Source organism: Polypterus senegalus, chromosome 10 (genome assembly GCF_016835505.1).
Source record: "Polypterus senegalus isolate Bchr_013 chromosome 10, ASM1683550v1, whole genome shotgun sequence".
Lineage (NCBI taxonomy): Eukaryota > Metazoa > Chordata > Cladistia > Polypteriformes > Polypteridae > Polypterus > Polypterus senegalus.
The window spans coordinates 172,329,935-172,354,095 of NC_053163.1; the positions used below are offsets into that span (position 1 = coordinate 172,329,935).

The 24,161-nt window shown below is 34.6% G+C and overlaps 1 protein-coding gene and 1 long non-coding RNA gene across 2 annotated transcripts in view; one reads left to right on the plus strand and one right to left on the minus strand.

The window, feature by feature from the left end:
* Positions 1-24,161, plus strand: part of LOC120538099 (lysine-specific demethylase 2A-like) — an 81,236-nt gene that overhangs the window by 31,433 nt on the left and 25,642 nt on the right. The window contains exons 2-11 of the mRNA XM_039767529.1: positions 5,001-5,139; positions 5,385-5,463; positions 5,943-5,989; positions 9,110-9,288; positions 14,217-14,323; positions 14,414-14,507; positions 16,357-16,510; positions 20,468-20,583; positions 20,717-20,843; positions 23,026-23,303. Coding sequence (XP_039623463.1) covers positions 5,001-5,139; positions 5,385-5,463; positions 5,943-5,989; positions 9,110-9,288; positions 14,217-14,323; positions 14,414-14,507; positions 16,357-16,510; positions 20,468-20,583; positions 20,717-20,843; positions 23,026-23,303 — 1,320 coding nt within the window. The remainder of the gene's footprint in view (positions 1-5,000; positions 5,140-5,384; positions 5,464-5,942; positions 5,990-9,109; positions 9,289-14,216; positions 14,324-14,413; positions 14,508-16,356; positions 16,511-20,467; positions 20,584-20,716; positions 20,844-23,025; positions 23,304-24,161) is intronic.
* LOC120538101 lies at positions 904-9,157 on the minus strand. The gene is made up of 3 exons (XR_005635442.1): positions 9,147-9,157; positions 5,308-5,311; positions 904-1,021 (listed from the first exon to the last, which is right to left on the minus strand). It is a non-coding gene; the product is annotated as an uncharacterized LOC120538101 (long non-coding RNA).

Here is a 24,161-nt window from a genome sequence, read left to right on the forward strand (position 1 = left end):
TGTTGACTAGGGACGAGGGGTCAAGAATCTGTTTCTTACATGTATTGCGATTCTTTTGAATGGTTCTGCATTGATGCACAAAACTCTATTAGACTTTTACACGGGCTTAGGAATATATTGGAAAGTGTGCATGTTACAAAACATTTGCAATAAAAGTAAAATGTTGAAAAAATGATTAAACAGTATAGTGCAACATCTGAGCAACTGACTTTGGGGACAAATTTTATCAATAAAATATTTTTATTAGTTTTGTGTAAATTAACTTAAAAATAACATGCGCCAAGAAGGAATTACAGTGGGTACGGAAAGTATTCAGACCCCCTTCAATTTTTCACTCTTAGTTATATTGCAGCCATTTGCTAAAGTCATTTAAATTATTTTTTTTTCCTCATTAATGTATACACAGCACCCCATATTGACAGACAAAAAAAAGAATTTTTGAAATTGTTGCAGATTTATTAAAAAAGAAAAACTGAAATATCACATGGTCCTAAGTATTCAGACCCTTTGCTCAGTATTTAGTAGAAGCACCCTTTTGAGCTAATACAGCCATGAGTCTTCTTGGGAAAGATGCAACAAGTTTTTCACACCTGGAGTTGGGGATCCTCTCCAGTTCTGTCAGGTTGGATGGTAAACGTTGGTGGACAGCCATTTTTAGGTATCTCCAGAGATGCTCAATTGGGTTTAAGTCAGGGCTCTGGCTGGGCCATTCAAGAACAGTCACAGAGTTGTTGTGAAGCCACTCCTTCGTTATTTTAGCTGTGTGCTTAGGGTCATTGTCTTGTTGGAAGGTAAACCCTGCCCAGTCTGAGGTCCTTAGCACTCTGGAGAAGGTTTTTGTCCAGGATATCCCTGTACTTGGCCGCATTCATCTTTCCCTCGATTGCAACCAGTCATCCTGTCCCTGCAGCTGAAAAACACCCCACAGCATGATGCTGCCACCGCCATGCTTCACTGTGGGGACTGTATTGGACAAGTGATGAGCAGTGCCTGGTTGTCTCCACGCATACCGCTTAGAATTCTTAAGTTCTGTCTTGGAGTTTGCTAAAAGACACCTGAATGACTCTGAGATGGTGAGAAATAAGATTCTCTGGTCTGATGAGACCAAGATAGAACTTTTTGGCCTTAATTCTAAGTGGTATGTGTAGAGACAACCAGGCACTGCTCATCACTTGTCCAATACAGTCCCCACAGTGAAGCATGGCGGTGGCAGCAAGTGCTGGGTTTAATCGCTTAATACAGTTAGTGGAGAAAATGCACCTTACCAACAAAAGGACCTAGTGTTAATTAACAAATGTCAGTTTTATTACATTAATGGTATAGAATTGTGTTGCAACTGGCTTAGCATATGCAAGCAAGAATGTCACTATACTTTGTACATGTGACAGTTATGACCCTATAAACCTTATAATGATGAGTTAATTTAATTTTTCTATTGCCAAAAATTTTTTAGACAGTTTGTAGTGGAAAACTAATTTAAAAATTATAACCAATGTACATAGCTACTGTATTTGATAATTTGACTCCATTCAAGTTAGTCAATACAGTTGGGTCTCTTTTTCATCCTTTTTTAAAAATTTTTCTTAAAAAATAAAACCTACTGCCAATCTTTTAGACTGTAAGTATGACTGTTGCTGTGTTGGTTAAAGGATACTTATGACATCTATAATATAAAGTTTACACACACTATTTTTTTTCTTTTGTTACAAAAAAATCATGTTATACCATAAAAGGTAACATCAGAGTTACACCTCAAAAGCACTGAGGATTGGGTTTTACACAAAAGACATAAATTAAGGCTGCAGTTGTGGACATCTCACTGTATTAACCTGTCTGTCTGCCTCTAGGTTGCAAATACCAAACATTGCATCAATGTTCATATTGTTTACTACACATCAGTATTGCTGCTACTACTTTGTCTTGTCTTTGCACAATGTCTTGTCTTGTTTGTGTTTTAATTTTAAATTGAATTTCTATTTTTAATTTTTTATTTGCACTTCATGTAGTAACACTGTGGACCCTGAGCTTCGCAATTTCGTCTGTCTATATAATTGTATGTGGTTGAGGTGACAAAGTTTGCTTTGACTTTGACTCCTCAGTCGCTGGAGCTGTCACCTTAAGTAAAGTGTGGTGCTTGATTGCTTACAAAATTGTTTTTGAATTTGCTTCACTGATAGCAAATCACGTATAGCTCATTGCATATTGGTAGTCTTTTCGAGTTCCAGAATAAGAGGTGCAATGTGCAAAAGTAAACAAGCAACCAAACATACAAACTCCCTTGTTTTTGTTTGAGTTTGCTTCAGATTTGGGTTCTACAAAGCCTTAATCTACTACACCCTTCCAGATTCGAGGGGAAGCCCGTCTAGGCTGGTGTTCAAGATTTTAATTGTAGAAGAAACACTGCATAACTTTTATTGCTTTATCTTTCAAGCCCCATGTTAATGTTTGCTTACAATTGTGTATTTTGCTATGCTGTGTTTAAATTGATTTGAAATGAGTTTTATATGTCGGTGCAAATGAAAAAGCTTGATTACTTGTTTTTGGAATAGAGCAATTGTTTCAGATTTTATTAATGTAACGTTTTTTGCACGTGGTGCACATGCACAACTGATGATTCCAGTGGCAGAAATGATTCTTTCTTAATTACCTGCCTCTACTGGAACCTGTGTCCAAGTGTGTGATATCTTGGTAGACAGTGAGAACAAAAAATTACAAAGCATTTTGTGTTTTTGACAGATGTTAGGGGCTTTCTTCAAAACTAGGACTTCTTGTTAAAGTACTTACTCGTAATGCGTTGTTTTACTATATCACTGATCAAATAAATGTACAAAGATAAAAGTTAAAACTAACACCTGCCAAAATGTGTATCAACAATAACAACTTCTATAGTACATTGTCATATACAGGATGTAGCTCAAAGTGCTTTATTTTCAAAGAATGAGTTACAAGAAAAGAAAAACTAATTCAGTTAGGTAAGAATAATAGTAAATAAGTAACAAAGTAAAACAGTAGAAACATACATAGCATAGATCTATAATTAGTAGAAAAATAGAGTCTTTATATTTAATGTCATATTGTAAGTTTCTAAAGATGAGTCTGATGACAGAAAGAAGCCAAAAAAAAAAAAAAAACACTGGAGGGGTTTCAAGGCTAAAAGACCACCCCTGCCTCACTGGATGTTATACCTAACTTAAATGTTCTCAAGTAATTCTTCATTGCTTCTGGGCTTTGTTCCAGATGATTCAATACAATGGGTCTTGTGGACAGCTGGGTCATCTGCATTCATTCGAGCATCACAGGTGACTGCACAGGGCCACAGACAGGTGGTGGTGGCACAAAGTGTCACCAGTGACAACTGGAAAAGAAAGCAGAGAAATGTAGAGATAAGTAATGATTGTATATCCCTGAATAGTTCTTTGCATGTGAAATCCATTAGGACAAAAATTAAGGTGTAGGTACTAGCAAGCCAAACTTAGTGTCTATTTATTTTATTGTTTCATGATGCTAGCCTGATGTATCTCTATTGGTAATGTATTCCAGATTTTTGTTCATAACTGCAGAAGGCCACTTTGCCACTTCTTTTATGCTTAGCCCTAGGAATAATAAGCAGTCCACAATCGGAAGATCTTAGGTTATGGCTTAGAATGTAGAGAGATGGACATTCCAAAATACAGGGATGAGTAAAATTATTTAAGGCTTTATATACCATTAGTGGTATTTGAAATTAATTCTAAACATTAGCAAGGAAGAGAACATATGACAAAACAGTTGGGTCAAGTCTGCTTTCCTTTGGAGCTCTCCGTGTTCCTTCTGCATTGATAACATAAGTGGATATAAAATAATCCATCATGATTGAGTGTCCACCCCTAGCTTTTTCTCTTGATTTGACATTAGTTAAATATTATTCAACTATGTAGGATTTTTCAGAGTTGCACCCTGAAACTAAAAACCGTGGAAATATTTAAAAACTTCTTGTCATATCTTACTTTAATATTACCTCATATTACTCATGGAATTTTAGTTTGCATGGGTTATTTTTCAAGATGCATAACTCCATTGTGTGGTGTGTGTGTATTTTTTTTTTTTTTAAATATCCTTTTCCCATGGCATTTTTAAGCATTAACTCCATCAAGGAGGCTGAATTAAACACCTTCAAATGTATGTTTGATTAGGTGGCAACATTCTATTAAGATCAGTCTAATTTACCCTCATTGTTTTGTCTACCCTGGTATTGTTAACTTGTAGAACCAGCTCGAGATAGAGAGTGGGGGCCGCCCGAGACAGGGGTATACTATTTGATCAGGCAAATGAGTTAAACATTATTTTGGCATTATTATTCACCGTAAATGAGAGATCTGAAGTATTAAAGTATCTTTCATTAAAACGATTAGGTATGAAATCAAATGATTGCTGTGACAGCACCAATACTGTTCATGCTTAATAATTTTTCATATCTGCAAAAGTATTTATTGTGGATAATGTGATGTTACTGCAGTTTAATTCATCCCAACACCTTAAAGTGCGTGGCTGATAGCAGCAGTTATAGTTTTGAGTATTGGCTGCGATCAAATACCGGAAAAATCTGTGGTTTTCAAGACCACATATATGTTTTGCGGTTTCCTTAAATGTGCCCAACACGTGAAATTTTCAAGTCGAGAGAGACTTTTGCTGAAAAGAGCCAAGAGTCTCCCATCCCCCCACCCTGTATCCCCACCAATGAAGATTACAGATTTCAGTCAGTGAACTGACTGACATCAGCTTGCTTCCTTCTCTAAATTCTAAGAAAAGGTATGCTAAAGGAATCTTTAGACTTAAGAATGGTCATAAATGTCCAATTATTGGGAGACTTGCAAGTTCAAAATTGCATAGCAAGGGGCAGCTTTCTAGAGAAAAGCTGAAATGATGTTTAGCAGCTCATCTCAGCATGTGATATTTATATTTTTTCAATAGTAATTTTAAGGCAACAAAATTACTGTATATTTTGTTTTTTCTGTTGTCAGCGTTCTGGCACCCGACGCCGCTACCAGGATGATGGAATATCAGATGATGAAATTGAAGGAAAGAGAACCTTTGACCTGGAAGACAAACTTCTTAGTAACAACTACTCTGCCAACTTTGTCCATATTATGGAAGGCAAAGGTCAGCTACTTTTAAATTTCTGATTCTTAATAAACTAATTAAGCTTGACCCAACTCTACTAGAAAAAAAGGCCAGTAGAATCCCATCTTTTTCTACGACTATGTCTTTGGAATGCGAGTGTAATTTTTGGGATATTTTGCTTTAATATCACCATGCAGTGACCGTGACAAGGCTGTCTGACAAAAAGTCTTTTGTTCTGTTTATAGTTTGGTATTGTTTCTCATTTATTTATTTATTTTATACAGACTTCAGCATTGAGTACATACAGAGAGAAGGGCTCCGAACACCTTTAGTATTCACAAATTCTGAGGGCCTGGGACTAAAGTAAGTAATACTACATGTACAGTGATATCCACTAGCCCCCTTCCCAAAAAAATTAAAATTGACATGAATTTAATGAATTTATATTTTCCTGTGCTGCTATTAGTTTTATAGTATGTTGCAAATCATTTGGAACAGATTATGACAAATAACACGTTACTTGTTTTAGTAAATGAGACAGGATAGCCGTAATAATTTAAGGATTGGAAACTGCATAGAATGAGAACAATGTTTGGCTAGCACACTTGTGCATTTATTCTCATACTGGTTTATTGAAAAAAATGAATCATGTTTAAAGAAAAGGAACATTATTTCCTTGTTACATCTAAGTCAGATGATGGAATTTTTCTGTCAATCATATATTCATATTCTCTTGAATCAGCATGTGGTATTAGTTTGTTATCCACCCTGCCAACATAATTTTTAGTTTCATGTCTTTTATGAAATAAATAGCAAAGCTAAAAATTGTTTTTCGTTTGCAGGATGCCTGGCGAAGACTTCAGTGTGAATGATGTAAAGTATTTTGTTGGTGAGTTTGCCCATCACATTACCACAAATATATGATGAACAGCGTAAAGGTGATAGAGCATTTTTAGCTACTTTGATATTGGAAATGTTAGAAACCATCTGCTGATATTTTTCAAGGGCTCATGTTTATACTTTCAACCAATTCTTACAAAATTCTAGCAGTAGGTTATCTATTACGTTCATTTGGAACATTCTGATAATAGTATCCTAATTAAAAATCCAAAAATGTCATTGTGCTGTTAAAATGCAGTGTGTTTGATTTTAAAGTAATTAGTTGATTTTGTTTTTAAATGACTGACAAGTGGCTAGTGATGCAACACATTATGTCTTGTTTTGAAGGAGTATTGATTGTGAACTAAAGGCACAGAGTAAATTGTGTAATTTACAGTATGTTAAAGGAATATTCCACTTACAGTTTTTTGTAAATGTTACTTACTCAGTGTTTGTATTGATGGCCAAGATAAAAAATTAAATGTCATGTTTTCGTACAAAATGAAGCTAATAAAATTTATGCTTCAATGCAAGTGAATGATGGCCAATGCCAGAAACGGCAAACAATATCAAAGCATCCATGGGGGGCGGGGAAATCTTGTTACTCATGTTGCTTAATCCACATGAAGTCATCCAGCCGAATACTCAAAATGTGCAAAACGCACACATTTTCACTAAATTATTTTTGAATTGATTCCTCTGTTAACATGAAAGTAGCCCACAACCTGGGGCCCTTTCACATGAAGTCACTCTTTTGAATCGAAGATGCTCCTGTCACCCAATACTTTGGCCAAAAGTCCTGTCTTCAGTTCAAAAATGTGACTGCAGTACACCTTCAGAGGTCTTGTGGAGTCCATGTCTTGATGGATCAGAACTGTTTCAGTGGCACCAGGAGGACCTAAACAATTTTACTCAAATGTTGTGAATGTTGTGTCTGATTAATGTTCCTAGCAGTAAATCACAGTCACATTACTTTGGGATTATTCACTGATTTTCACACTTGTAAGGCATACTTTCCATTTGGTAGTGTGTTTCTTTGCTTATTTACTTGCTTATTTACACTTCAAAATTTTATACATGCTTCAGACCATGCTTTGTATTGTTGATATCATGTGAAGCACCATGGTAGCCAATGAATGAGTTATTTTTGGACAAGATTCCTTGGCTGATGAATGAGTAGCAGAGGCAGGCAAATTCAGAAACTCAGTTTTGTTTGGGCACACTTTATTGTTGTGCACCCGATTATCCAGAAATGATTGAAATTACATTTTAGCAAAAATACATGCATTTGGCATGTTTTGTTTTTATGACTGGGTTACTTAATGTTTAGAATAAGTAATACGAGTAGTTTAAGTTTTTTTGTTTCCTGCCCAGAAAGAAAGGCATTAGTCCTTTTAAGTACTCTTCAAAATGCAGCAACTGTTGTTCGTGTCAGGCGAAATTTAGAAGTCACTAAGCCTTGCACTGTGGTAGCCTAAAATAACACAAAGGATGCATCGATTGTGCAGATTAGCCAATAACATTATACCCTCTCTTACTCAAGCAACAGAAAAATAATATAAGAAATGTGCGCGAAGAAACACACTTCTGCTGTCCTTTTTGCAAAATCGTGCAACATTTGTGACACGTACACTGCTATACTGATGTACAGTAGATTTAGTACTCCTCCTTCATGCAACAGTAGACTTACCTTTCCTCGTTGACTTTTTAATATTTATATGTTTGTGTTACATGTAGTAATAATTTTTTTCTTGCTGAGAAAAATCCAGTGTTTTTGGCTCATTTTTCCAGGGGTAAACAACACTAAGAAGACTACATTTGGGTCCCCATTGAAACTTGTTATATTACAGATTTAGTTTTTTTTGTTGTCTATTGTCTAAATTTGACATTAAAAAAGTATCTTGGCCAGCAGTATAAACAATAAGGGTTAAGTAACAGATACAAATGTTATTTTTTGGGTGGGGTATTCCTTAAATGAAGCGCCATCTGTAATGAGTAAATCATGTGGTTTGATGGCATGATGAATTAGGTAATCAGTACAACATAGCATTTCTGTTCCTCTTCATGGTGATCTTCACTCACATGGTATTTGTAGCTAATCTGATGTACCACTCCACTTTTCGTTTAATTAGCACAGTGAAAAAATGTTTTAAAAGTTTGGTATAGTAATTGCATGTTATACTAGAAATGCTATTGCAATATTTTACAGCACTGAGCAGATTCTCATTGAGTGAGAGGTTGCTTTCCTATCTGATCTTGAAATAGATTAGATAGAATAGATAGAAATAAACACCAGACTGGTGTTTATTTGTGTGATACCAAAGAGCAAAAGTTATCTGTAAGAGACAATGGTGTATTTTGATATTCCTCTCAACTGTTTGTGTTGTTGTACAGGTAGTAGCACTGCTAATTGTATATAGATAGTTATTCTATATAGTCCAATAGTTATTTTTGATCTGTGTAGATATGTCTGCTCTTTAAATATTAATTTGTTTCCCCAAGTTACTAAAGCTTTAAGATTAGTGCTAGGATATTGCTGGTAATTAAATGCTATCGCTTTTTTTTTTTTTTTTTATACATAGAAATAAAGGAGAGACCTTATGCTTTTCCATATAAATATTGTGTAGCTGTATTTTTATAGAGACAATGATAATATATATTTTTACATCTTCGTGTTATCAAAGAATTCTGGCCAATTTCCAATTTAAAACCACATTAAATCCCCCCCAATCCTCAACCTCCCTTATCCACACATTGTTCAGGATTATTTAAAACGCGAAGTGTCCAAAGCAAGACAAGTGTAACTGATACTCCTACTTTTTCCACATCAATCAGCTGTGTGTGTTTAGTTTTGGGGACTGGTGCCAGTAATAGTCCCTTCAAATATTTGTATTAATGCAGCGGCTGAAAATATTCAAGGACATTCTAGTATAAAAAGCATAGGAATCTCTGCCCTTTTATAAGTAAATGTGGATGCTTTTTTTTTATATTAAAAATATAGAACTTTGCGTTTTTGTTTTTTTTTGTTTTTTTATTTGCTGTTCAGGATTCCATAAGATAATAAAACCCCAAATACATGCCCTAGTCTTTCCAAAGTTTCCCTTTAATTCTCAGTATCTTCCACTTACAGGCAGCCGACGCATGATTGATGTGATGGATGTAACAACCCAAAAAGGAATTGAAATGTCCATGGCCCAATGGAGGAGGTATTATGAGACGCCACCAGAGGAGAGGGACAAGCTTTACAATGTAATTAGCCTTGAATTTAGCCACACAAAACTGGAAAACCTGGTTCAACGTCCTGCAAGTGTGAGTGCATTTACGTTATATTATGTTTAATATGCCAATTCAAATTTTGAATTTCTCTGTTGTGTTTATCTATTTTTTAAAGTATGTATGGCGAGGAAAGTGTACTTCATTCAACGTTTCTCATACTTTTGTTAATTTTCTAAACCTGCTCAGTCCAGTGCAGGGTCACATGGAGCCAGAACCACAAAATGTCAACATTCTTGAAAGTTAAAATCACTAAAACAGCATCAGACACAAATACAGTACATTAACCAAAATCGGACTATCAGCCCTATCTATGTGTTTGGAGTACTCAAGAAAACCAAAACACACTGAAAATATCCAGGCAGATATGAGAACTTGTAAACTCTATCCTAAATGCCCAGGCCAAGATATTAACCCCAGACTTAGAGCGCTGATGCAGTTTCTTTTAGCACCGCTCCATGTGCTACCCTCGTGTCATTTAGGTTTTCTTAGGTAACCCCCCAGAAGCCTCTAGATATTACATTACATGACTGTTTAATAGTCCATAAATACATCTAGGGAACAGCATTGTTCATTTGTAACAAAAAAACTTTGTCATTTAACTATGTATGCTTGCTTGAGTTTTAACATTTACAACATGACAATCAGAGTCATTTAATTTTGGTAAGTTATTTATGTATATCATTTTTAAATCTCCAGTTATTTCCCAAATTCCACATTATGAAGCAATTTTTAGTTTTTGGCCCATTACTATAATTAGCAAAGAAACCCATGGTGTTCCCAAACAAGTGATATGATTGACAGTGATTTAGGCTGTCCTAGATTCCAATTGATTTCTTGCCCTTTCTGACCACTTTTCTTTGTTAATTTCCACCTAAACTGGCCTGGGGAAAAAACACATATATAAAAATATTCAGGTTCATTTTTAAAGTGAAGCAAGATTATTCACCTGCTCATGGAGTGACAAAAATCAAAGTGTGTTGCTACATGACATGCTCAGGCTCTCACTGTGCTTGTTTCAGAAATTTTACAAGGCAGTAACTCACATAATCAGACTACAGTAAAATAGAACTAAGCTAATTTTACGCATTCAGCGTATCTCTCTGCATTATGAAACTTCCAATCATTCATTTTATTTTGTGGTTGAACTGTCTGTAGATTTGCTGCTCTCCCTCATAACTTGCTTGTGCCACCTCTTAATTATCTGTAACATGCACTTCAGGGCAACAATAGCTTGTACATAATTGGTTTAAGCAGAATTTAAAAAAATCTGAACGGTTTTGTCACACCCTAGCTTCAGAGAATTAGACGCTGTGTTTAGTAGGCCTCCTGATTACGGTTGTAGTAATTTATGGGTAATATTAAGGAAAATGTCTTTAAGTGTGTTTAGTTCAAATGGTGTATTACACAACTGATACAACTGCTACACAATTGCTTGCAAAGATAAGTAATCATGACATTTGTATCAACTCAATAAATACTTTTCCCAAAGCCATCATTTATGCTGGAGTCAGATTCCTATGTAGCCTATATATTACAGTTATGACTCTTAATATAGAATGTGGATATGGGTTACTATATCCAAAGCTCTTAAGTTTAGTACATTATTATGGGGATGGCTAGCATTGTAGTAAAACTGTCTTAACTCACTAGTTTTAATGGTAGCATTTTTTTTTCGTTAATACACTAGACCAGTAATGAGCAACATTTTTAATAGATTTTTCTGTATGGCCTTTAGAGAAATTTTTTGTGAAAGTAACCAACGAATATCTGAAAGTGCTATACAAGTGGCAGTGAAGAATGACTTGACAGTCTTACCATTTATGGCCTAATTACTATAGCAAAACATATACCTTACTGAGTTATTTCACAATTAGATTCTCACCCAATAGTTCTGCAACTCTCGCCTTTTCATTTTGTCTTTTTAATGACCATGTGAAGTGGGGTATTTTGAACATCTTGGCTACATTTGCTCTTTTCTGATAAATGATGATTGAATTTGTCATTTTTGCTTACATTCACCTTATTTGTTTCACTTTAAATTACCATCACTTTGTAGACCAGTATGAATACTCCAATCTAGTAATTGTATTGTATAAAGAAGAATACATGCTTTAAGGTGAAATGCGAAAGTTTGATAGTAATTTGAAAATGGTATCCAATTCTTTAGTCAGACTGTGCATTGAAATGTATATTCACTCAGGCTTTTCACACATCAGGTCAATTTAAAGTAGTCCGTTTATCAGATTGAATTAATGTTTTGGAAGTATTCTGTATTTCACAGAGAAAATTCATGCAAGCAAGGGAACCTCAAATGATGGACAGCCAAATGAGGTATTAAATGTGATTCCAAACACTAAGCCACCAAAGCTATCCACAATATCATAAAAATAACCAACTCTGTTTTTTGGTATTGTCCATTTCTGTTTCAGTGCCATTAGACAACAGTTGGGCAAAGTAGTGCAGGACACTGCAGTGTATATGTCAATGTCCTGAAAATAAACTTGCCTGGATATAGTGCCTTTAGAACTGTTCAAAATTACAAATGGTACAAAAACTATATGTCCTCCTATTGACATAGCACACTCTAGGACAGTGCACAAAATGTATTTCAGCTGTTTTTAATTTGAAATGTATGACTTTATTGTGTATTTAGAGTGCCTTCTATGAACAGTTGAACTGTGAAAATAATGAAAAACTAGCTAATTAAGATGCTATTTAAAGAAGGTTGGTGTTAGCTAAAATGTGTTTGGGGAGGTACTATTTATTAGACTAACTATAAGGGTTTTATTAACTATTTTTTCTCTGTATTAAACAGTACAAAAGGTCATATAATCTTTCGCAGTTCTGAATTGGACATTATTGTCATGGTTATTATAAATATTATCGCCCCTTGTAAGATCAGATCAATGTCCAAGTGCTACATTTTCTGAGTGAAACCTCCAATGAAAAGACAATAAGTTGCGTAGCAGCATTTCACAGAAAGTAATTGTTGCTGGAAGGATTAAGAGTTCAGAGGTGACCAGTAAAATATAAATGTGAGGGGTACAAGCTACATTTTATTTAATGAAATCAGACAGGGCTAAGGAGTCATCTGTACAAAAGAACACCATGGAGAAGTGCCAAAAATGCCCTTATTTGTCCTTGAGAATGCTGGAGGCCCATTGTGTTTGAAGGGAACATCAAAGTGTATCTTATCTGTGGTGTAAGGAACAGCCTGTCTAAGCACTGAAGCTGTGTATATTGGTAATTAGGGTTTTTAAAGTTTTCTTGCAGCATTCAGTGGTGATGGATACCTTTAGTGGCAAGGTCATAAGAACAAGTAGGGAGGAGATTGGATTGATTTTCAACTGGATTCCCAAAATAGGAACTGCAATGAGGAGACTAATAATTCATTTCATTTGGAAGATAAGGACATGAAAAGGGGATGATCATGAATCCAAGAATTAGATGGGATACTTTTCATTTTTGGACAGAGCTTAACTAGATAAACAAGAAGGAATAAGAGATATTACATATAGCATTTCATTTCGTGAAACACGTGGAACACCACGTGCTCTCAAACAAATCATCCAACTTACAAATGCCACTGTTCAACCAGGAGTGGTATGTGAAGTGTTGTCCTAAAACTGTAATGTTTTTATTATTAATTAGCATGAATGTCTGCCATGTCAGATTGCATCCAGCTGTCCTTCCTGAAGTTGGCCACATCTGCAAAATGTTGTTTTGTCCCAGATGTATTTTGCAAGATTTGATTTAACTTAACAAAAAAAGTTGACAAGATTAGATCAAAGATGGCCTGCCTCAGTCTTTTTCACTATTAATAGAAATACTACACAAGTTTAATAGGATGTAAAAGTGTATACCCAGTGATTACAGTGGAGATTTGTGAGAAAAAATTGAGAGTATCGAGGAAAATCTGTGCTGACAGAGGGATGGAAGTGGTAACTGCACACAGAAAATGACCAGATGCAGCATTTGATCGCTTGATGCTGTAAATCCATGAAACTGCAGTGTTAACCCCTGTGCAATAAAAACATAAAATAAATGTACTTTTGGTTCCCTCCCTCTGTTATCCCAGGTAAAATGTTTCTTCTTCTGAATTCATGGTGACTTAGTACTTTTGCTGACACATTGTCTACTTGTGAACTAAATATGGCAACTTATATATCGTCTACACTGTAATATGATACAATATTTGCATATCGTAAACCAAACATTTATTCTGACATTTGCTACATCACCTGCTGTGTTTTTTTTTTTTGGAAAGTTTTATTGCAGGTGTTGATTGGCTAAAAATTCTATTTAGTGGGCAATGTTGGCTTTTCATTAACAGTTAAGTGCTTCCACCTTTGTTGTGAAGTCACCTTTAATGAACATCCTGCATTATCTGTTTAGACACTATGGAAAACTAAAGTAGATTTAAGATGCCTGAACAGAATTTCAGTTACCATTACTGTATATGTTCAATTGATTGCAGTTTGCCATCTGAACAATTGAGGTGGCAATAAAGGTTTAGGTTAAGTCTAAAAGTCAGTATACAAGAGGTGCAATTTGATAATAAGTAGGACCATGTGCGGCACATTGCTGAATCTCTGAGTGTTTTTGGATTTAAGAATTCATTACAAGACTGAAAATGGAGTCTTGCATTTAGTCTACCTCATAGAACTTTGGGCAATCTTTCCGTTGCCATTTGTTTCCTGTTTTTAATGTGGCAAAGCAAGATAACTTCTAATCAGTTACTTTATTAGTCATGTAGTTCTTGCTTTTTATTCTTTAGTTATTGAAACCCAGAGCTCATAATTTTTATAAGTTCTAGGAATAAAATGTGATCATGTAGCATGTACTTCATTGTGCTTAAAGTTTGTAATGTGCAAGCATATTAGTGTTCTTTGTTTTAATTCATCCAATAAAGTCTAGAATTGCTTAAGATGAGCATTGATAATGTTGTTTATGTTGCTCAGGTGGACAAGATTGACTGGGTGGACAATATGTGGCCACGACATCTAAAGGAAAGGCAAAGGGACTCAACTAATGCTATATTTGACATGAAGTATCCAAAGGTGCAGAAGTAAGTCTTGGCACATTTTGTTTACAGTGAAGCAAGTGATTAATGGTGCCTGCATTCAGTCAGCTTTGTAACAACATGGTTTATTTCTAGGTATTGCTTGATGAGTGTTCAGGGGTGCTACACAGACTTCCATATTGATTTTGGAGGTACATCTGTCTGGTACCATGTCCTTAAAGGGGGTAAGGTAAGTTATAATTTACTTTTCTTTTCTTTCTTGTTTGTCTTAATTTTGTGTTTTTGTATGCATTTTTTTTTATTAACAGCAAAGGAAACAATGCGGGTCTCTAACAAAAGCAATTCAAATATAATGAAAAGTGAGCCCATAACACATCTATATTTAAACTTCCCAAACCACAATAAAAATCCTTTAAAGCTTATTTGTTTTAGTTATCCTTTTCCCACCTCTCCAGTAGATCCAATTTAATAATGGTTCACCATATGTAATTAACTCTCACACCCAGTGAACCCACTTTGGCTTTTCTGGTAGGGTTTCAGCTGGTCACTTTTTATGTGTGACTGACAAGTGAATTAATATTAGTTTATCCCTAATTTTATTCTCTGTGTTTGCATTTGCAAAACTGTTCAATAAGTACTAAAGGGATGTGTTCAACTCTGTATTAAGCAATACTATTTCAGTATCATAGCATAAAATGCAGAAAATTATAAGAAATAATTCAGAAGTGTAGGGTAGTATGCATATACAATCTGTTCAGTGTACTTTTGTGTAATAATGCTTTTTTTTTTTTTTAAAGAACCAAGATAATTGAAGTTCATTGTTGCCCCATTTTAAAGTCTTAATTTCTGCCATGTTTTCTGTGATTGTATAAGCATGAAAGTAATTGATAAGTGAGTGTAGCAATAATCAAGTGAACAAAGAGTGACCTGACTGGTGATTCCAGGTATTGAATTTCTGAATCAAATGTATAATATAAAGGAATACGCCACCCAAGAATGGTATTTTTTTTTAGATATTTTACTTACAATGTATACTCTGTAGTGATGACTGAGAAACACTTTTAATTTTGTCAAATTTGAGAAATTTAAATACTGAAGATTCAAACTCAACGGGATCCTGCTCTGGCCAGTTCTGGAAAACGGCAAACGATGTAAAAAAATGTCAGTGGGGGAAAGAAAAAAAAAAATGTAGAACTCTACAGTTCTGGTGTCCATTTGTATGGTGAAAACATGTGAAATGTATACATTTTGTGGTAAAATATTACAATAACAGTTACTTCCTCAAAACTCTCCATTGAATGTCAACAGGAAATATGTAATTCCCGGAATCCTTTGTTTTGAATTGAAAATTAATTTTTTTTCCCCCCTCATTCAGTGGTCAAGAATCCTACCTTCAGTTTTTCAGATTATGCAACATACGTTATGTGACTTTTTTTCCCCCAATTTTCCATGGTGGTTTTTCACATCTTTTGCCGTTGTCCAGAGCTCGTCACCACAGGGTTCAATTGAGTTTGAGTCTTCAGTATGTAATCTCTCTGTGAAAAGATGAGATTACATTTTTTCTTTGCCAGTGCTGCAAACTTCACAAGATAAGTAACATATATAATTTTTTGGTAGAGTATTCCTTTAAGCTAGTGCACCCCTAAAAGTTTTTCACCTAATGCATCTATACTTAGTATTACCAGTAGTGTAACTGAGCAACATTTATCACAGATTTAGCATATTCTATAGCGGTACTCATGGTTGTTGAAGCTCCTTCTTATCATTTTTACATAATATGGATTTTGGCATCATTTTAATCTTTAAACATGTATACTGGATATGAAGGCATGAGCAATAATGTTGATCAGTGTAAGAAATTTGTATGACCTGGCATTATGAGAAAGCACAGTGATCATTTTGAAAAACTTTAACACAAAGGATTATCACTTAATATTTAACCGTTTGGTCCTTTTGATTGTTATAGAATTGTGTTACAATTTTTTTCCTAAATGTATTGGGAGCTGTGGGCTTCAAAAATGAGGTTAAGAAAATTAGTTTGCCTGGAAGTAGCCAATAATTTTCCAAACTTTGTACAGGTTTTTTGGCTGATTCCTCCTACTCCACAAAACCTTGAGCTGTATGAAAATTGGGTCCTCTCTGGTAAGCAAGGTGATATTTTTCTGGGAGACAAAGCATTAGAATGCCAGCGCATACAGCTGAAGCAAGGCTACACATTTATGATTCCTTCAGGTGAGTATTTAATAAAGCATAATGTATGTGTAGCAGTAATCTCTCTGCATGTATGCAGTTCCCCCAAGAAAAACTAAGATATCCTCTCATACTGAAGTAGTAGCTGCTATGTCCTCTTTCTTTTTTCACTCATTTCTAATATCATTTGCTTGAGAAACAAAGAATATGTTCCATCCACCAAGAAGTTATTTATTAAAGTGAGTGATCACAAGTTCAGAGTGCAGCCATAATGAACTCAATACGCTGTGTCACACAGATAACATATAATAACTTTTTCCATTGGATGCAGGATAATACATTATGGTGTTTCTTCTAGGGCAGTCAACTGAACAAAACAGATTTGTGACCACAAGAGGAAGTTGGTGGTACTGAGATTGTAAATTTCTATAGCATTATGTTTCCTTGATTATATAGTATATTGTATAATATAAAATACTGTTTTTTAATTATTGTATGCTTAAAATGTCTAACAACAATTACATCGTACTTGTTATATTTTTTATAGAAATATATGTGTTGAACAGTAAATATATGCATCTTTCTGTTGTGACTGTGGTGTGTACTCTGAAGTACAGGCCTGAAGGGTTTTTTTTTTGTTTTTTTTTAGGTGAAAAGATGCAAAGTTGCTAAAGGGTTTTTATGTTTTAGAAAGTAAGGGAACCAAAGTCTGTGCTAAACAGAAAGCTTGTGTGGGGAATTAACAGACTAAGATATCAGGGCTGTACTTTCTACTTTAAGCTGTGATTCTGCTGGTGACAACATTCTTATGGATCTGCTGATTTGAAGTACAATGATTAAATCAGCCTATAATAAAAAACTGAAGTTGTTGATTCTTCCCGGAAAAATGATAAAAGCAAAATTTTATTTGCACTGCATAGCAAAGAAAGATTATTTTTCCTATTTTATAATTAAGTCTTGGCACATTCCAAGTAGACATAGTAGCCAAAATACAAGCTCTGGAAATTTAACATTGACAGTACCTTATTGCTGTTTTCAGGCTTTCCACCCACCATAACAGTTGAAGCTGCTTGAGAATTCTCTGAGTCTTTCTGCTTGGCAAGATGGCAGTTTCTTTTCTTTTCCAATGCGGTTTTTAATTTTCATTCTACAAGCTGGAGTAAAGTGTCAGTGCATCGCTCCTCCTGTGCCGCAAATGGGTATCTTAGATTTTCTGTGTCACAGTTTAGATTTTTTTTTCACCTCAATATCTGATAGAGTTTAAATTCTGCTCTCTCTAGCAACCAGTTCATGCATTTCTATGCAAGAGCATTTTCATCTTTATTGAATTAATGTCCCACACATGTATGTCACTGAACTGACACTGCTCCAAACTCCAACCCCTTTGCCTTGCAGATAGTGAGCCAACTTGGTGTCTCCATGCAGTTTTGTCATTGTCAATGAGGGTCTAATTATTTTTTTTTCTGCTTCTTAAGCCTTTAGAAAGAAAAATTGTGTGGAACTTTTCATTTTTAAGACTCTCCATTCATCTGCTATTGAATTTGTCTTCTTGTGTTCAGCATTATGAAGGTTAGGGGAATATTGCAGCATCAGCGTGGACAAGGGAAGAACAAAACAGGGCATATTTGCACACATTCAATCTCTCCCATGTAAAATGAGTTTATAGAATACCAGAATTTATTAATTTAATTATTTTAATTTTTAATTTAATTATTTAATTTTTTTTAATATGTAACTTACCCCATTTACTTAGTAGTTGTGATTGAGTAAAAGTTTTTAACTACATTTTTCAGGCAGAATAGAGAGAGAGAAATTTAGGACTTAATAAAACTCAATGGTCGCTTGCTCCGTACAGTGGGAAGCAATGTGAAAAACATCTATTAAATCTTGTGTTACTAATGTCTCATAATCCGCATGCTTTTTATAATGTCATTACATGCTAAACAATTGCATTTTTTGCTAAAAATATTGGGAAATAGTGTTTCCTGCATTTTCCATTTGTACATAAACAGACTCGTGAGACTGACTTTTTGGCTTGATGACCTGCCTTTCCCTGTTACTTATTGGTCAATAGTCCTGTCTTCAGTTCAAAAATTCTCTCCCATGAGTCTTTGTATTTCTTGATTGTGCTGACTGTTTACCCCATATTTAACAAATAATGCCCCATTTCTGTAAACTTCAAATACAATTGTAAAAATTTCTGATGCAGCTAACAATTAGCAAGTGGTAGGATAGGTTTAAATGTTTGCATGTTATTCATATACATCCCCATTTCAGAAAAAGTTGACGGTGTGGAAATTACAAATTAAGAAAAAAAAATACAGTGATTCTTAAATTTACTTTTATTTCAGTGCAGGCAGTATGAACCGAAGAAATTTCATTTTTTGTCTGGTCAACTTCATTTCATTTGTTGATGTGCAGCTGTTCCTGCATTTCAGGCCCACTCTAGCTGTGTTACTTTTCCCAAATAATTTTCTAAAGAAATGAGCCTCAATTATAGTGCTGTCAGTGAATCAGAAATACTGTGTAACTAGGATTTTTTTTTGTATATAATATATGTAGAGTGTTTCTTTTTTAAAACCATGGCCTGATATTAGATCACTGGAAATCACTACTTTTGTATATGCTTCATATAACTGCCCATTAGTACATCAATTCTTTGTTTTCCTGCTGATTCCTGTTGAATATGAAACAGTTTTACAGGAAACTATTCTTTTCAATTCAAACAAGTAATACATTGAGTAAAAGGAATTTTGACAATTTATGTCCAACTGCCTTGTGGCCTGTGCTTGTTGGGATAGGTTCCAGCTTCCCTGCAACCCTAGTCAGGGTAAAGCAGGTTTAGAAAATGTAATGTATTATTATTCTTAATAATAATAAAAAATCAATGACAAAAGATTAATATTAATTTTATTACACTGTTCATTCAAGTATTACTTTTCCTGTTTTTCATCATTTATATGTTCAAGCTTGCATTTTTTTCCTTTGCCAAACCCAAACAATAAAGTTGTAACACTGAATCATGTTTTACTTAAACTAATTAAAACTTATTACAAAAGCAATTTACACACTTCACATTTAAGCTGCCATTGCAATGAATTAAATGTTTGAAATTCTTATATAATGTATTAAAATGCATTTTTAATTTTCTTTTATTAGATTAGCTAGTCATGCATAGTTTATTTTTTTATTTTCTTTTAATTTAGTAAAATTGTGAATATAAATGATCTCAAATAGCCTGGGAATCACATTTTTTGATTAGACATTTTTTTCAGTGTTTATAATTAAAAATTACATCCTCTGCCTCAACATCATATACAAGATTTATAAATAGAAGTAAAGCCATCAGGTATGAATTTGCTAAAAAAAAGTGGAGTTAATACTGCTATACATATTTTCAATAAGTAATTGGAGATCTGACTTTTTATATAATTTACAAAAATAGATTTGAAAATTCTGGTAGAAATTAGATTTTTTTTGATAGTTTAAATGTTTGTATATGGCAAATTACTAACAGATATAAATGCTAAATGATCTTAATAATGACATTATTAATGTTATGTAACATTGTTTTAATATTATGGTGATTAGTTGTAAAGACAAAGGACAAAACATTTGTTTTCCTTCAGGATGTATATTTATGCTAATATTATATATTGTATATATTCAAGTCTTCATGTGTAAACAATGAGTGTTAACTTTTAAACAACTGTTTTACTTGATAAATAAACATTCTTAATTACAAAAAGGAAAACAAAACCCTTATTTTCAATATGTTTGTCATTTGTAGTGTTTTTTTTTTTTTTTTTTTTTTTATGCCCATGACATTTCATACTGTACTCTTGCTTGGGTTATATATAATGTTGTGTTTCTCTCCTTTACTAAGTTTTGATGATTTTTTCCCCTTGTACCATTTTCCATTTTATTTGAGCTTTTATTGTGTGTGTGTGTGTGTGTGTGTTTTATTTATTTATTTTTTTTTTTTGTCACTTCTCCCAGGATGGATTCATGCAGTGTATACCCCAGTGGACACTATTGTATTTGGAGGAAATTTTCTTCACAGCTTTAACATTCCTATGCAGTTGCACATCTACAACATAGAGGACAGAACACGGGTAGGCAAACCGCTTATGATAAGTTCGCTGTTTTGAACTCCTTGTCTTTGTTCACAAAATTGAGTTGGTTTAAATTGTATATGTCTTGTTTGGAGCGTTGTCAGAAATGCATGTTGGATTTGTATTTTCTTAGGTGCCAGCTAAGTTTCGATACCCGTTCTACTATGAGATGTGCTGGTATGTGCTTGAGCGATACCTTTACAGCATGACCAAGAAATCATTTCTCACTGTGGAGTTTCAGAGAGAGTCCCTGGGCATTGGTAAATTTTATTTATTTGTTTATTATATTGATTTATGCATTTATAACAAATTTATTGTGAAACTTTTAAAATTAATGTTTTTAGTTTAATTTACAAAGCATCTTTAAAGTTACAGTCTGTAGGACTATATACTTAAGATAACAGAGACTAGTAACATTTAAAAGTTTAAAGAAATAAATGAACAAGCAAGGTGTGCAGGTTTTATTTCATGAGATATTGTGGTTAAACAGTATATTTTTAACATCTCAGTCAGTGTTACTTGAAGTGACATTACAATAATTTGAACAAATAGTTCAATTTGTTCCTCCAGGCTTATAGAAAATGGCATAAACCTAATAGTGTTTTTTTAACTGACAATAAGATAACTATCTCTCTTCCTTATTGTTACAAACAACGTTTGCCAACAGTAACACAAACCTTTATCTGTATTTTGTTTATCTTGTTAAAAGTCCATAAATAACTTGTTTGAAACAAAACAATCTTGACTTTAGTGGCTACCAGTAAAGTTTTGTAGCATGAAGCAATTCTATTGCAATTTCAGTCTGTAATTATGTACAGTATTTTAGCAAGACATTTGACATCTGTGTTTGGAGCAGTTCAGTAAATTAATAGTAGATAGAGTGGGTTGCTTACGGGTTTACTAGTTGTGGGGCTTTGCAGACAAGCAACAATACATAGTCAGGTTTTCACAGACTAGCATTTGGCAATAACAGGGTTAATATACTTACCATGCCTGCATTTTTGTGGACTGGCACAAAATGTCTACGGACTGGTCCAGTCCATGGGAAACACTGGCTTAAACCATTGGTGCACTGGTTCTCTTCTGTTTTGTGGTCAATCTGCTGGGGATTAAGAAAATATATGCTGATGGAAAGTCTTCTGCCCATGCCCAGCTGAACTTGGAGATGCCAGATTAAATGTTACCCAGCCACCCACACAAACAGCCAGTGACAACGAGTAACTTTATTACTGTGCACGCAATCTGCTGCTGTTTCATTAATTTGTACTGGGGATCTGTTTGCTTTCAGTAGCAGCTTTTGGAGGCGCTTCATGCATTATACCCGAACAAAACTGAAAAAGAATAAAAACCTGTTAACCCTTTGTATGGGCAGTACACTGTTGGCCATAAGAAGCAGGACTGTTCTGGAAAGTCACTAAATTTGATATATTTAGAAATTACCAGCGATGTATACTGACATAATGTGGAGACAAGATCATCACATTCCTTCCAAGTAGAAGTCGCTTTATGCGACATCAGCTTCAGAAAAAAAAATCAGTTACGTGATGAAAACTAATTCAATTGAAGAGAAATATTTTTGTGTTCTGTGCCCTTCTGCAGACTTTCTGTAAGTCATGCCTGCTGCAATTTGAGACCCGTCTGTACTGTTGTATTTCAGGCTAATGGTTTTTGTGTATATTAGTTTGTACATGCTTTGTTGTGGTGGCTGTTGTGCTCATTAGGCAGCGATGATGTTTATTTTTGGAACACTCCTCTCAGGTTAGTCCTTCTGAATGGAAAAGGGAATTGGTATTTGCTGTCATGAACACAGAGTTAAAAACCAGTACTCTGCTTTTCTAATTTTTAGTGGGCATATTTGTTACATTTTATGGCTGTTGATCACATTTGATCTGACATCTGTCAGCCACAATTGTAAAATACCCTAATAGGGTGTTGTTTTTTTTTTGTATATACAGTAATAGTAAAAACACTTTAATGTAACAAACCAAACTCTGGCCCAACTAATAGTGTGTCACTTTTGTGATTGTTTTGGTTAAAATTCCTAAGTTTCAGCATGGAATAGTCCTTTTCCTGCTTCTCCAGGTGTTTTAGAGTGATTAAGCATACATGCTATTTTGGTATAGAGGAAAATGAATTGTGGTGTTGGAAGTACTAGGTAATCCATTTACATTGCTGTGCTGAAGTCATAACTCATCCCAAAACAATTGTAATAATAATTATTCTCTGCATTTATATAGCGCTTTTCTCACTACTTAAAGCGCTCAGCAATTGCAGGCTAAGGGCCTTGCTCAAGGGCCCAACAGGGAGTCCCTTTTGGCATTTACCGGATCTGAACCGGCAACCTTCCGATTGCCAGTGCAGATCCCTAGCCTCAGAGCCACCACTCCGCCTTTGAACTTACATGTTGTATTTTTTTTTATTTTTTTTTTTTTTCCTCCCCAGGTTTAGAACCTGAAGTAAATGGAAATCTACACAACGGCGATGCCTTTGATGATGGAGAACACGAAGATAAATCGCCAGAAAGTGGTTCTCCAGAAGATGGAGGAGGGGGTGGTGGTGGTGGCATCAAAGATGAGAGTGGTAATAGCTGGATCCACCTTACCGCATTTGAGCTGGAGGGCCTTAAGAACCTGGTTGGCAAACTAGAATCCCTTCCTTCAAATAAGAAGTGTATTCCTGCAGGCATTCAGAATCCAGATGGATTGCTGATTGAAATGAAGGTATGACCTACCAAAGCACCTGGGCTGGCACCACATTTATTTTTATAAGGAAGTACCACTAAAGGCATTTGACTTTCTTGCAGTGATTTTTGTTTTCTTTTTCCACTACTGCTTTTATTAGGAAGTTTGGTATTTGCAGGCAGAATAAAACACACCACATTAAATGATAACTTTGGCATTTTTCAAGTTGAAGTTATTTCTTCACAGTCATGGAATGTATTAATTTACCACATACATTTGTATTCTAAATTGAAACATTTTTTTTATAAATTTTAAAAATTACTTGTTTGTTCTTGCAGCTTACTATGGGAGTGAAGGCTACACATGTCCATTGGTGAACGAGATAACCTTCAAACGTACCGAATATGTCCTTTTTTTTTTTTTTTTCCGAGCCAAAAATGTTGTTCATTATTACTTAGTGTCTTGATTATACACATTATAGCAGATTACAGCATATCCATGTTTTTAAAAGGTTAAAAACAAAAATCAAACCTTTGTTGTGACATTCAACTGTTTTAAAAAGCGACTGGCTGTGCACGTCACTTTACCAACTACCCTGTTTGTCATCCTTTGCGACTACATTTCAGCCCCATAGAGACTGTCCTCACTATAGGTTGTGGAATGTGGAGGAGGAATTTGAACCCGGTGTCTTAGTTCACCTTGAAAAGTCCTTGTTAAATATTCATTATTAACTTTATTAAATGTTGGAACGTGCAGGTGTGTGTTGAGGCTTCTGTTCTGTAAACAGCTAGACAATAATAACTGAAACCTCCACACTTAATGATCATTTGTATTATTTTACTGTAAGGAAACTTATTTCTTTATGTTGAAAAAATTGCCTACTGCTTCTAGATTGAT